General features: G+C 42.0%; 1 protein-coding gene across 1 annotated transcript; it reads left to right on the top strand.

Moving 5' to 3' along the window:
- Window positions 1-1,306: 1,306 nt before the first annotated feature.
- otx1 (orthodenticle homeobox 1) lies at window positions 1,307-7,925 on the top strand. Its single transcript, XM_003438333.5, has 4 exons — window positions 1,307-1,714; window positions 3,875-4,064; window positions 4,627-4,778; window positions 6,113-7,925. The coding sequence occupies exons 2-4, from the start codon at window positions 3,968-3,970 to the stop codon at window positions 6,860-6,862; spliced, it is 999 nt and encodes a 332-aa protein (XP_003438381.1). The 5' UTR covers window positions 1,307-1,714; window positions 3,875-3,967; the 3' UTR covers window positions 6,863-7,925.
- The last annotated feature ends 4,185 nt before the right edge of the window (window positions 7,926-12,110 follow it).

The raw sequence follows: 12,110 nt of genomic DNA on the forward strand, positions 1-12,110 counted from the left end.
GTGCGTTCAGGTGCGTCTGTAACAAGCATCACTGCAGGCCTACGCACACAACCTACATATTATTATTATTTTTTTAATTATTATTATTGTGCTCTGCAGACTTTTGATGCGCAAGTTTCTCTGTCAAAGTGCTCTCATCGATGACTTTTAAGTCCCATCGGCCTCCACTTTGATACTCCTCCTCCTCTTACACACACACACACACACACACACACACACACACACACATAAAAATGTAAGTTCCATCCCTGCTCTCTCTCTCACCCTCACCCTCTCCCTCTCTTTTTGAGCATTAGCTCGCTTTCAGCTCGGGCCTCATTTACAAAAGTTTGTGTTTTTGCAGAGAATAAGAAGCGGCATCCCCCTCCCCCTCCGACACTCGGTACCACTCAGGCCAAATCATAAAGCATACGCAGTGTTTTTCTTTAAGTGCGGAGAGTTAAAAACGCGTTAAAAACATCAACACAGGATTTAATTCAGTGACCGCAGCTTTCTGCTGCTGATTCTTCTTCTATGGATTCTTCTTTTTCCTCCGCAGTGAGTTGGAGGTCTATCCCTATTAAACTTTACGTCAACCATCCTCAAATGTAATTCTAAATGGGGATTAAACCTCATTCATATTCATGAGACTGGTGTGTGTGTGTGTGCGGGGGAGAGAAAAAAAGAGAAGGGAGGAGGCGGGGAGGGGGCATCACAATAAAAATCAAAATGGATAATTTTAACTTCTATCCTCTGTTTTATGGTTCTGTGTCCACTTGTTTGTGTTTAAAAAACGGCAGAGGAACAAACGGTGACGGTGACAGTAGATAAAAATGTGGCTGAAGGCCTTTTTGTCGTAAATGTGTGTTTTGTTTTTTAGGAACTAACTGCCAAACTACAGCGGGGGTTTTCTCGGGTTTCTAGTTCTACTGAATCTTGATTTGTAACCTTTGCCATTGAAGCGTTTGTTTGTCTGGGGTTTTTTTTTTTGGGGGGGGGTGTCTTTTCAAAAAGCCAGAAAATGTATTTTAGGTGGAGAAAAGTCAGCAGTAAAGTTTGCTGACAATCCCAGCAAAGATGCTCTATACCCGGCATGCAAACAATAAAATAACGGCTTCCTGTGAGGTGAGAGCACCTTCTAAATTCTTCTTTTACGCACAGCAGAGCGCAGGCCTGCAGCCACTGAAGCACCTTCTCCTGCAGGCCTACGAAACATTTCCATCTTTTTAAAACCGCTCTGTGGTTCCTGTGGTCCGGGACTGAGAAGAGGAGGAGGAGGAAGGGTGGTGGGGGGAGATGAGTGGGAGTGGGCTCCCCCCCGGCTGCCTCTGCTCGCCCATAGGTCGCCTGCGCCGTCCGTCAGCTCGCTAGCCCTCACTGATTGGCTACAGGAGGCGGATCCGCAGGTGATCCTCCGCTCATAGAGGCGCGGGGCGGAGAGAAGGTGATCAATCTCCATCCATCTCCATTAGAAATCACCTTAACACTCTGACAGACAACGACAAGCCCCCTGAAAGCAAATGAGTTTGATTTATTTGGCTGTAAAAACGGCCGGAACCGCACCGAGGACGCGGCGATGCTGGTGATGCTGCTCGGTTTGCGCACTGATATTTGTTTCTGAGAAAGTCTGCGGCCGCTGCGCGAGTTTTGTGCCCCGCAGACTTCCTGCAGCTGGATAATTTTTACTCGCCTCTTGTGGTTCGAGCGCTCGGGACAAGGGAAGGAGAACAACAAGGTAAAGTTTCCTGTTTTCTTTCGCTGATTTTACGCACAATCTTCTGGTTTGTGCGCATTTTCGTTCCGAGGAACTCTGAGCCGCGGTTCATTCACGAAATAACCCTGAAGCTAAAGTACAAAAAGATATTAATATATATATATATTTTTTTTTTTAAAACCTGAAACATTTTTGCTGAATAACCTGTACCACGCGCCTGATTTCAATTTGCACCGCTGCACTTTTATATTGAATTTTTGCGCAGATATCAATTACTCAGCACCTTCAAGGACTTCATCTTGAAGCCGATAAATCGAGCCAACTTCCTCCGGAGTAGATTTTTTTTTTAATATTCCCATTCCTGTAAATTTTTATTTTTTTATTAAGAGCAATTGTCCATTAAAGACTCTGAAGCGCTCAGCAGATAATTGGAGAGGCTTGTTTTTTTTTTTGGTTTTTGTTAATTTATTTTGCTGATAAGGACCCTTCTGAAACGCTCTCTCTCCCCGGAGGTCTAATCTAAATTCTAATTGAGTTCATTTGCACGGAGATCTCGCCTTTTCACTCCGGCCTGGCTGAGCTGGAAGCTCGTTTTTTTTTTTTAGAGAGAGCCGCTGGAATACGCGTTTGGCACGCAGAGGTTTGGTTTGGTCATTGTTAAAATAACCTCACTAATTTAATTCACACTCCCGGGCTGCGTGTTTTTAAGCTTCAGATCAGTCTGCACGCAGGAGTGAAAAACTAGTTTCTCCACCCGGACTCTTTGTGTGTGTGTGTGTGTGTGTGTGTGGTTGTGTGTAAATGTTTTAGGAGCTGCTGAATATGTAGATATAATTTTGCTTATTTTCCTTCAGGTTTGCGTCTTTACTTAACCAGCTTTACTTTACTAGAAACAAAAATAAAATCATGCAGGGTTTTATTTATTAATTAATTTTTCTCTCTCTCTTTTGTTTTTCTTTTTTTAAGAGCCGAAAAGTAAAGAAGATCGAAGTGTTGCTTTAATAAAAATACAATCTAAATGTATCTTTTTAATCCAGTAACAGCCCAAAATTAAACAAATTTGAACTTTTTTCCAGCTGGATTTGGTCCTCACTTTGTGCACCTTTAAAACAAAGCACTAAAATCGACTCCTCACATCCTCAGCCTGGTTTAAATATAATAACAGAAGCTGGTTGAGAAATTCTCAGCCGAGGACTGAAGAGCCACAGGAGTCCTGCTGTGGTCAAAAACGCACACAAAGTCTGACGACCCAAAAGAAACAGAATGAGCCAGAACACAGAGATTTTTTGTTATATACATATATATTTAAATTGATTGTCAAACTACACCGATAATCTAGCTTTTTGTAACTGCCTGTGTGTGTGAGAGAGAGAAAGAGACACAGAGGGAGAAAGTGCAGGCCTACACACACGTTTTATTCATAAGTTTTAATAAGTTTGCTTTTGTTGTGTGAAATAACCAGATTTATATGAAAAATACACGTAACTTAGGACTTGTTTTTTTTTTTTTTTGAATGCAGGTTTGAAAAAACAAATAGAAATATGTGAGCGCAAAAAACAGAAGGCAGATGATTATTTTGATGTGAATTATTAATACTACGGAAATGTTTACCCGCGCGTTTTTGTAGTTTATATCGCAGTAAGAGTGCCCGTGCGTGATTATTTTTTTGGAGGGCTGGAATAAGTGTGCAGGTCTGCTGTAAATAAACGTTGTTATAGGTGGACACACACGAGACAAAATGCAAATCTAGTTTCTCCTTTTATAACTTTCGTAAAGGCTGTGGGGAGCTTTCAGGTTTAAAGTGTGGATAAATTCTGCTTTGCAGAATAAAAGCTTTGCATTCGTCTCTCTCTGCGCTGGAGTCTCGGGCCGTTTGACCCTCTTAAGCCTAAAAAGTAATCAAATAATCCTGAACACGTTTTTTAAAAAGAAGTTCACAGTATTCTGCACCAATTAACAGGTTTATGTCGATCTTGAATTAAATTCCTACACTATGATTTCCTAGTTTCCTGATTTTTATGGAATGATTTTCTTCATTTATTTGAAAATAAATGCGTTTTTCAGTTAACCGTGGGTTGGGGGGGAAGTGAGTGGAAACTGGAAGAGATTTGTTGGGATTTATCTTGTTTTTTGGTGGCGCACAAACTTCTCACTTGTTTGCCGTGTCTTCTCTCCGTGCAGTAGCTGGAATCGGCCCCCTGACCCGCCAAGCTGCAGCATCGGGGGAAACTGAACCGCTGGCCTGAGCTGGGTGGAGCAGTGACCGCCTGTAGCATGATGTCCTACCTCAAACAGCCCCCCTATGGCGTCAACGGCCTGGGGCTCAGTGGCGCTGCCATGGACCTGCTGCACCCCTCAGTGGGCTACCCAGGTAGGAGCCCCCCCCCCCCCCCCAAAAAAATTCTCTCTCTCTCTCTCTCTCTCTCTCTCTTCCAAACACACACACACACACACACACACACACACACACTTTTAACACACAGAAATACATGCATGATAGTGCACCTGGACAGAGGCATGCGCAGTAAACATGAGCTCCAAATCAAGGGGTTAGAGTTAAACAGCAAGAAACTTTAATAATAATAATAATAACAATAATAATAATAATAATAAAATTGCGTGTTTTCACTGTTAAAATGGTAAAACAAATTTAAAATGTGCACACAATAAAAATGTAAACGTAAAACAATAAATAAAAAGACACAATTCATTTAAAGAAAATTATAATAATTATCATTACAATAAGTACATTATATTTGGGCTAAACATTTTTTCAATCAGTCTTTTCTAATCCCCAGAGCTCAGCCAACAGCAGAGTAGGACAGGCCTGCATGTCGCTGCCACTCACCGACATTATTTACAGGTTTCCTCCGTGTTACTGACGCGGTTCTCCGGTCTTTCTCTCCCCTCTGTGTCGCCTTTCTTTCCCGCAGCTACTCCCAGGAAGCAGCGGCGGGAGCGAACCACCTTCACCCGCTCCCAGCTCGACGTCCTGGAGGCTCTGTTCGCCAAAACCCGGTACCCGGACATATTCATGCGGGAGGAGGTCGCACTGAAAATCAACCTGCCTGAATCAAGAGTCCAGGTACAAAAATAAATAAAACGTAAAAAAAAGAGGCATTTTAATCTCTGCTTCCACTGACATTAAGTTAATGTCTTTAGTGTGGTTCACCGTATTTTTAAAAAGTAGGACAATGAAGACCTGCAAATTTAGTTAAAATAGTCAAATGAAGATGTCAACTTACTCTTATGAACTTCAAAGTAATTTATTTAAAGAGTTTATTTTCTTTATTTTCAAAAACCTCTACCGGTAATTTAAATACATTTTTGTCCCTTATCTCCTGAGGGACTGTTAATGACGTCATTTGCGTCTGAATTAAAGGTTAATTATCGGTTAACGCTCCAGCTAGCAAGCTACAAACTGTACAAGCAAATATCTTAGATTTTGGTAGATTTATGTCCCCGTTTTCATGCTAATAAAATATTAACCATTTATTTTAAAGAGTCGCAAATATTTAAGTCAATTATTGGGAAAATGAAGAGTGATTCCTGGGTAACTTTAGACCTTGTATGTACCCCGGTGATGCACTGATTTTAAGAAGAAAAGGACAGCAAAAATCATGCAGATGGCTCGATACTGGTCAGATAACGAGTGTAATTAAAATTACACACATTGGTTTGTTTATTAGTTCCTCAGTAAAGTAAAATTTAGTAGCTGCCTTTCTGTTTCTTTTTTTGTTTTGTATTTGGCTCAGTACACTGGTTTGTGTGGCATTTTCTTCTGTCACACAAACCTCATAGTACTTCATTTAATTTCAATAATAACAATAATAATAATAATGATATCATAGACCCCGGTAGGCTGATGCAAACAAAACTGAATTTAGTAAAGATTATTTTACAGCAGAATCACTCAATTATTTTTAAAAATTGTATTTATTTTTTTCATTTTTGATGCTCTTCAAGTACAGGTCGTGTAATTTGATCTGAAATATGAAGAAACCAAGACTCAAACCTGCATATACTCCAAACATCTTACTTGTGTACTCCAGTATTGAACAAACACTGCTCCTCGAAAGACATTAGGGGAAAACCAAGGCACAATTCGAGTTATTTTCAGAATGTGTGTAAAGCAAAATGCTCTACACAATCATACCCTCTCTGTGCTCTAGAGTTACTCTACTGTGTGGTGAAACTCAATAGCCTGTTATCTTAGACCCGTCTACCAGGTATGAAATTAGACCCCTGGCTGGTCCAAGCCAAGGGGCCGGGGTGGAAATGAACCTTGATGGCTAATAACCCCCAATTTTCCTCCATAATGTACTCCCACCATGGCCCAGAAGGTTCTTTTTTTTCCTGAAATGCTGAGGCCGGTGTCGTGTAGGGTTGCTAACTCCTGGCTGGTGTTTGTGGTTGTAGGTGTGGTTCAAGAACCGGAGGGCCAAGTGTCGCCAGCAGCAGCAAAGCGGCAGCAGTGCCAAAGCCCGGCCGCCCAAGAAGAAGTCCTCTCCGGCCCGGGAGAGTACTGGATCCGAAAGCAGCGGCCAGTTTACACCTCCTGCTGTCTCCAGCACGGGCTCTTCCTCCTCTTCATCCTCGTCTACCAATCACACGGGCCCAGCGGCACTCAGCAGCACCTCTACCTCCATCAGCACCGTCTCCTCTATATGGAGCCCCGCTATCTCCCCCGGAAACGCTCCGGCTCCTGCCGTGGCCCCGCTCCCTGAGCCCGGGCCCCCATCTAATGCCTCCTGTATGCAGCGTTCCATGTCAGGCTCCGCTGCAGCTGCCACCTCCTACCCCATGTCCTACAACCAGACGCCGGGCTATGGCCAGGGCTACCCCACCCCTTCCAGCTCCTACTTTAGCGGCGTGGACTGCGGCTCCTACCTAGCCCCCATGCACTCCCATCACCACCCGCACCAGCTCAGCCCCATGACGGCCTCATCTATGTCTGGCCACCCGCACCACCACATCTCCCAGTCGTCAGGCCACCACCACCATCACCACCACCACCAGGCGTACGGCGGCTCCGGCCTGGCCTTCAACTCCTCCGACTGCCTGGATTACAAAGAGCAGACTGCCGCGTCTTCATGGAAGCTCAACTTTAACACCACAGACTGCTTGGACTACAAAGACCAGGCGTCCTGGAGGTTCCAAGTCTTGTGATCAGGCTTTCTTCCCCACCCACCCGCCACTGCCCGCCCTGCTTGTCTGCTCTCTTTTATTTTCCAGATTAGCTTACTGCTTGTTTTTTAAAAAGACAAAAGAGTTTATGAACCATAAGACAACAAGATAGCAGCAGGAATGCTCAAGAATCGGACTTCCTTCTCCCGCTCGTCCTGTTTCAAAGTTTAAGAAAAAAAAAAGAAAGAAAAAGACAGACCTGTAAAGAGAAAGCATCAGGAGCAGATTTCCTGAAGATGAAGAAAAAGGGTTTTTTTTAAAGACACCCCTCCTTGGGATAAGCTTAACAAAACTGTTTTTCCAAGAGTCATTTCAACCAAACTCCTTTGACCACCAGCTCTCTGGATGGGAGGAATATTTTCCCCTCTGGTGCACCGACGGGAACTGCCTGCCGTGCCCTCTTTACCTCCATCGAGTCCTGTATAGTTTTTATTATTTTCTGGAATTTGTTATTTTAGGATGACAGAGATTTTTAGTCAGCTGCGCACAGGAGCTGAAATATGTAAATATGTATTTGGGTCAGTTACAGTGACCATGTTTAGTTGTTGTTTTTTCTTTTCTGGATTTAAAATTGTTTATTACCACTTTGAAAGAAAGAAAGAAGAAAAAAAAAAGAAACTGTATGTAAATCTTCCCAAATATTCCAAAGAGAACAAATTGGCCATAAAGTTCAGCTTTTATATCCACCTTGTTTTACTCAGCAAAATTTGAAATGTCTTGGTGAAAACTCTAAATCTAAACTATAGATGCAGAAACTATTCTGGGACATTTTCTTTTTTCCAGATATTATTATTATAATTATTATTCTAGCCTCCACGTTTTCAAAGCAGACCACCTCTCTGGGACATGTTTGAACCGCAGCACTTGGCTTGTTATTGGAGTCAAAGCTTTTTATTATTATTATTATTATTATTTTAACTCTTCTGGGGGAGGAGAGGAAAATGTGGATTTATAGCTCCAAAAATGACAGTGAGATGTTGAATGTATCTTTAAAGGCGACCACCCTTACATACATGTTCATCCAATAAAGATCCGTTAAGTCATATTTTATTTTTCCTTGTCTCACTTTGATTCCCAACAGGGAGTCAACTTTCTTTTTGTACACCATCAAATTACAAACTCGACACTGCTGTTTTCTCTTATTTGAACTAGTCACACTTTTATTTAAAAGCTTGTTGATTTTCGTCCCCCCCACCCCCATCCCCTAATTATAACGGGGGTAAATGCAAATTAGGCCATAATTAAAACAAGCCGTGAATGCCGTGTAGGCTTGCATTTCCATTTTAGAGAGCAGCCGTTTAATCCTCTCAGTGTCTGCCTTTAAATTGAAATGCTGACATCTCTCCTTGCTTTAGGGAAGCAAAGTGTCTTTTAAAATAAAATAATAATTATATATATATATATATATATATATATATTTTTTTTTTTTTTTTTTTTTAAAGTTAACCTCCTTCACCAAACAGTCCAAACAGTAAGCCGGGAGACAGCTGATCGAGGCGTAATTGAACGCAGCGCTGTAATGGCGTGATAATTACTCCTGCGCCCCGAGTTGGTTTCTCCAAAATATCCTGCAGGAATTTCACCGCCTCTGATGCGGTAATTACGTAGGTGGGGCCAGGTTAGGGGGTCACATGTAAGTGTGTGTGTGTGTTTAATGCGTTTCTGCTCCGGGGCAATATCAAAAGGAAGGAGGGGGTAGTTAAAAAAAAAAAAAAAAAAAATCGCGTCAGTGTGCTGGCAAGGTTGTTTTGGACGCGTTTTTAGCAATGAAGGCCGCACAGAGAGCGAGAGGTTCAGGCTAATTATTTGCCCCAATTAAACCCTCATCCTTGCGCAAAGAAAATGAGCAGGTTGTGCGCACTTTCTTTTCTGCCCCTAATGAAGACAAATTGATTTCTGTTTATTATTAGAGGGCTCGCTCTTTCTCGCTGATTATTTCTATATTTCTGTCTGTGAAACGTCAACAACACGTCCGAAACCTAAAGTTAGTAAGACTGTTTTTAAAAAGGAGGATAACTTCAAAAGGTGAGAACAATAACGCTGGAATTTTTTTCTTTACGAATTTATTTATTTATTTATTTTTTTGCATTTATTGGTTCAAATATTTTTAAAATGAAAGCCACAGATTTGCCAACTGAGTTCTGCTTTTTAAATGCGTCTCACTGAGAAGTTAAATCCTACAAATGTATGCACTTTTACGCAGAAGTCTCGGGTTGTGTTTGATTTAAAAGATCCAAACCAAAAATGGAAATGCTAGCAACAAATAATGTCAAAAAAACTGCTTAAACTTTGACTCAATTTTTCCCGGTAAAATCTGGGTGGTTCTGGCGCTTTAAGGCCTCTGAAAGCGACGCAAACAAACAGAAGCAGTTTTATTCCGCCTGTGAGCAAAGGTCACGACGTAAAATTGATTCTATTTAAAGCCTAAAAAACTAAAATTCAGGAGATTTTCTTTTTCTTTTTCCTGTCGCCCTGATCAGATTATTGGCCTGATCGATACATATTAGGGTTGCTGCTTGTGTGGAGTCTGTTTAAGCTGCAGCCGGCCCTCTCCCACTCTGTCCCTCTCCCTCTATTTCTCTATCTCTCCCTTTATGCAAATGAATCTCGCAGCAGCTGAATAAATATCTGCAGACCAGGACATTAAACGTGTTTGCGCCAAGACGCGCAAACAGCGCAGCGAGCGGCGGATTTGTTCGGATTTGCATCAAACAAATATTTGCGGCCGCTCTTGCGCGATGATTTAAGGAGTTTGAGGGAGCCACAGGTCTCTCGTGAGGCAGCTGCTCACCTTCAAACACGAGCTGGAGTGAAAAGACCCGCTTTTCATTTAGTTTCCTCTGAGCGAGCGAAGCCGCGGTTCTAATTAAACAGTCGAGCAGGAAATCAGAGTGTAAAACAGACTGTAATCAGACTCGGTGCGAACAATGCAGGGATTAAAATCTGGGATTTAAGGCTAAACTACTCCCGCAAATACAATCTGATTCTGCGCAGCGTTAGAAAGCAATGAAGAGCACGAAGAAGCACTTTGGTACACCTGCGAAAATGCAGCAATGGCCCACTTAAAATGAGAAAGGAGCAAAAAAGAAAAAGTTTCAATTTTTACAAAAATCCTGTAAAATAATCCGATTGTTTTAATTAATAATTTATATATTCGTGTTGCTGTTTCAGTTGCTGACTTATTAATTTTGGTGTCAAACGAAGGAATTCAAACCTTTGAAAGTCAAGAAAATTACCCGGTTATTTGGCGTAAATCCATCAGGAATGATTTCAAGTGCAGTTTGACAAGATGTTCAAGTTTAAAGGAGGTGATGGTGAATTAAATGTTTAGCAAAAGGTGGAAAAAACAAAATCATATTGTTTAGTTGGCATTGTTTCTACTGTTTCCTACACTAAGATTTAACATTTTTCAGGTAATGTATGCTACAGGGGAAGCTATCAGATTGATTTAACAACGCAGACATGTAGTTAGTTTTCTCTAAGACAACATTAAACGCACCACACTTCTTTTTACACCTGATGGAGTTCTAAAACGACGTAAATGTGTTGATACACTGTCTTCTAATCCTAAAATGTTCTGACTGATCTGAAAACTGGACAGAAATATTTATCGACCTGAAAATAAGACAGAAATTATTATAAATGAAAACAAGAAAATTGCTGAAAAATGCACAAATTCAAATGATATTTTTCCCACGTTTCACAACAATAACGTGTAGAAAAGCTAAACACACAAAACATGGCTTCACCTGAGCTTCACTGAGCTCCACCAATGAGAAACTTTCATATCTAAATGATATCATCCAGTCAAACAGTCTCTGTCTTTGTTCATCTCGCATGTTTTTCAATCAGTTTTTGAATTCTTGGAGGGTTTTAGTTGATCGGAAGCATGGGGGTGTTTTGAGGACACCGTTTAATCAACATAACGGATAAGCAGAACTACAAATAATCGGTTCTTTCACCTGAGTATTGGCAATGCGATCCTCTAAAATGCTGACAGGGAGAATTAAAGCCTTCAAATAATAATCCACAGATACAAAAACGGAGTGCTGCAGCAGTTTTCCTGCAGGAGTATATTAGATATGAGATATTTTAATAATTAAAAAGGGTGTTATTGAACTATTAGTGTGACCAGTGTTTGTTTAAGCCTGACTTTGAGGGTCTGACACCTTCATATTCTGCTCAACGGGACGATCGATCGCAGCACAACGTCCCCCTGTTGTCAGCTGATTTGACCTTTTGGCCTCTCGTCTTTTGCGGTTAAGGTGTGTGAATGTGGGTGGACTGGAAACTGTTGACACTTTGTTCACACTTTGTCCAGGAAATGAACTGGAACCGTGCCGGACGGTCCTCGCATGAGTGGTTTGAGATTTGTATCTAGGAAAGTAAAAACGAGACAGACAGAAAAGATAAAGACAGAAACCGGACTGATCCTCCAGTATTTGGTTTGCCAGCTCTCACGGGCTTCGATAAGTCAGTGTGTGTGTGTGTGTGTGTGTGCGCGCGCAAGACAAAGATCCGAAAGGCCCAGCAGATGCACCGATAGCAGCCTGCATGCTGGGACTGTTTTCTTGTCTTCCATTTCCATGCAGGACAGGAAAAAAACAGCACTCACGCTTGTCTTTCATTGGCTGCTGACTGTCGCCAGACCTTGGCATCCTGTTGTGTTCATAGGCCGGTATGAAGAGTGAAGGGTGATATAGAGGAGGATTAAATTTACCTGAGAGGTTGATCTGGGGTCAACTGTACACCAACATGGGAGTAGTCCGGGCCACCGTCTCAGGTTTCTGTGCTTTGTCAGGCAAGGCCTCAGTTTCCTGCTTTTAAATTCTTTAGTTGAACATCAGGTGTGGGAATTTTTAAAAAAGGGTAGCTTGGTTGATTTGTTTTGGTTTATTTAGTAATTTTGAAATGTTTTCTGGCCTAAAAACCCGTCGACCCCTTGAGTTCGTCATCGAGACTCAAAGAAGCCGCGAGTACCATCGGGGATTTCACAGCTGAGTCCAGGCGGCCGGCGCAGCCGAGCTGGTGGAGTGAAAGCAGCTTAGTCACCCCTGTGGCACTAGGCACTGAGAGCATTCATGAAATTCCTCTTAGGTTTGGGAGCTGTAGGTTTAGTTCAGCAAAGGACAGACTAGGGACAATTTGTACATCGAGTCTTAGCCGTCCCTTTTCTGTGGAATTAAAGGAGTACACGGGTTACCTGATCCTGAAGCGTGCTGAGAGATTT

This window comes from Oreochromis niloticus, linkage group LG13 (assembly GCF_001858045.2).
Source record: "Oreochromis niloticus isolate F11D_XX linkage group LG13, O_niloticus_UMD_NMBU, whole genome shotgun sequence".
Lineage (NCBI taxonomy): Eukaryota > Metazoa > Chordata > Actinopteri > Cichliformes > Cichlidae > Oreochromis > Oreochromis niloticus.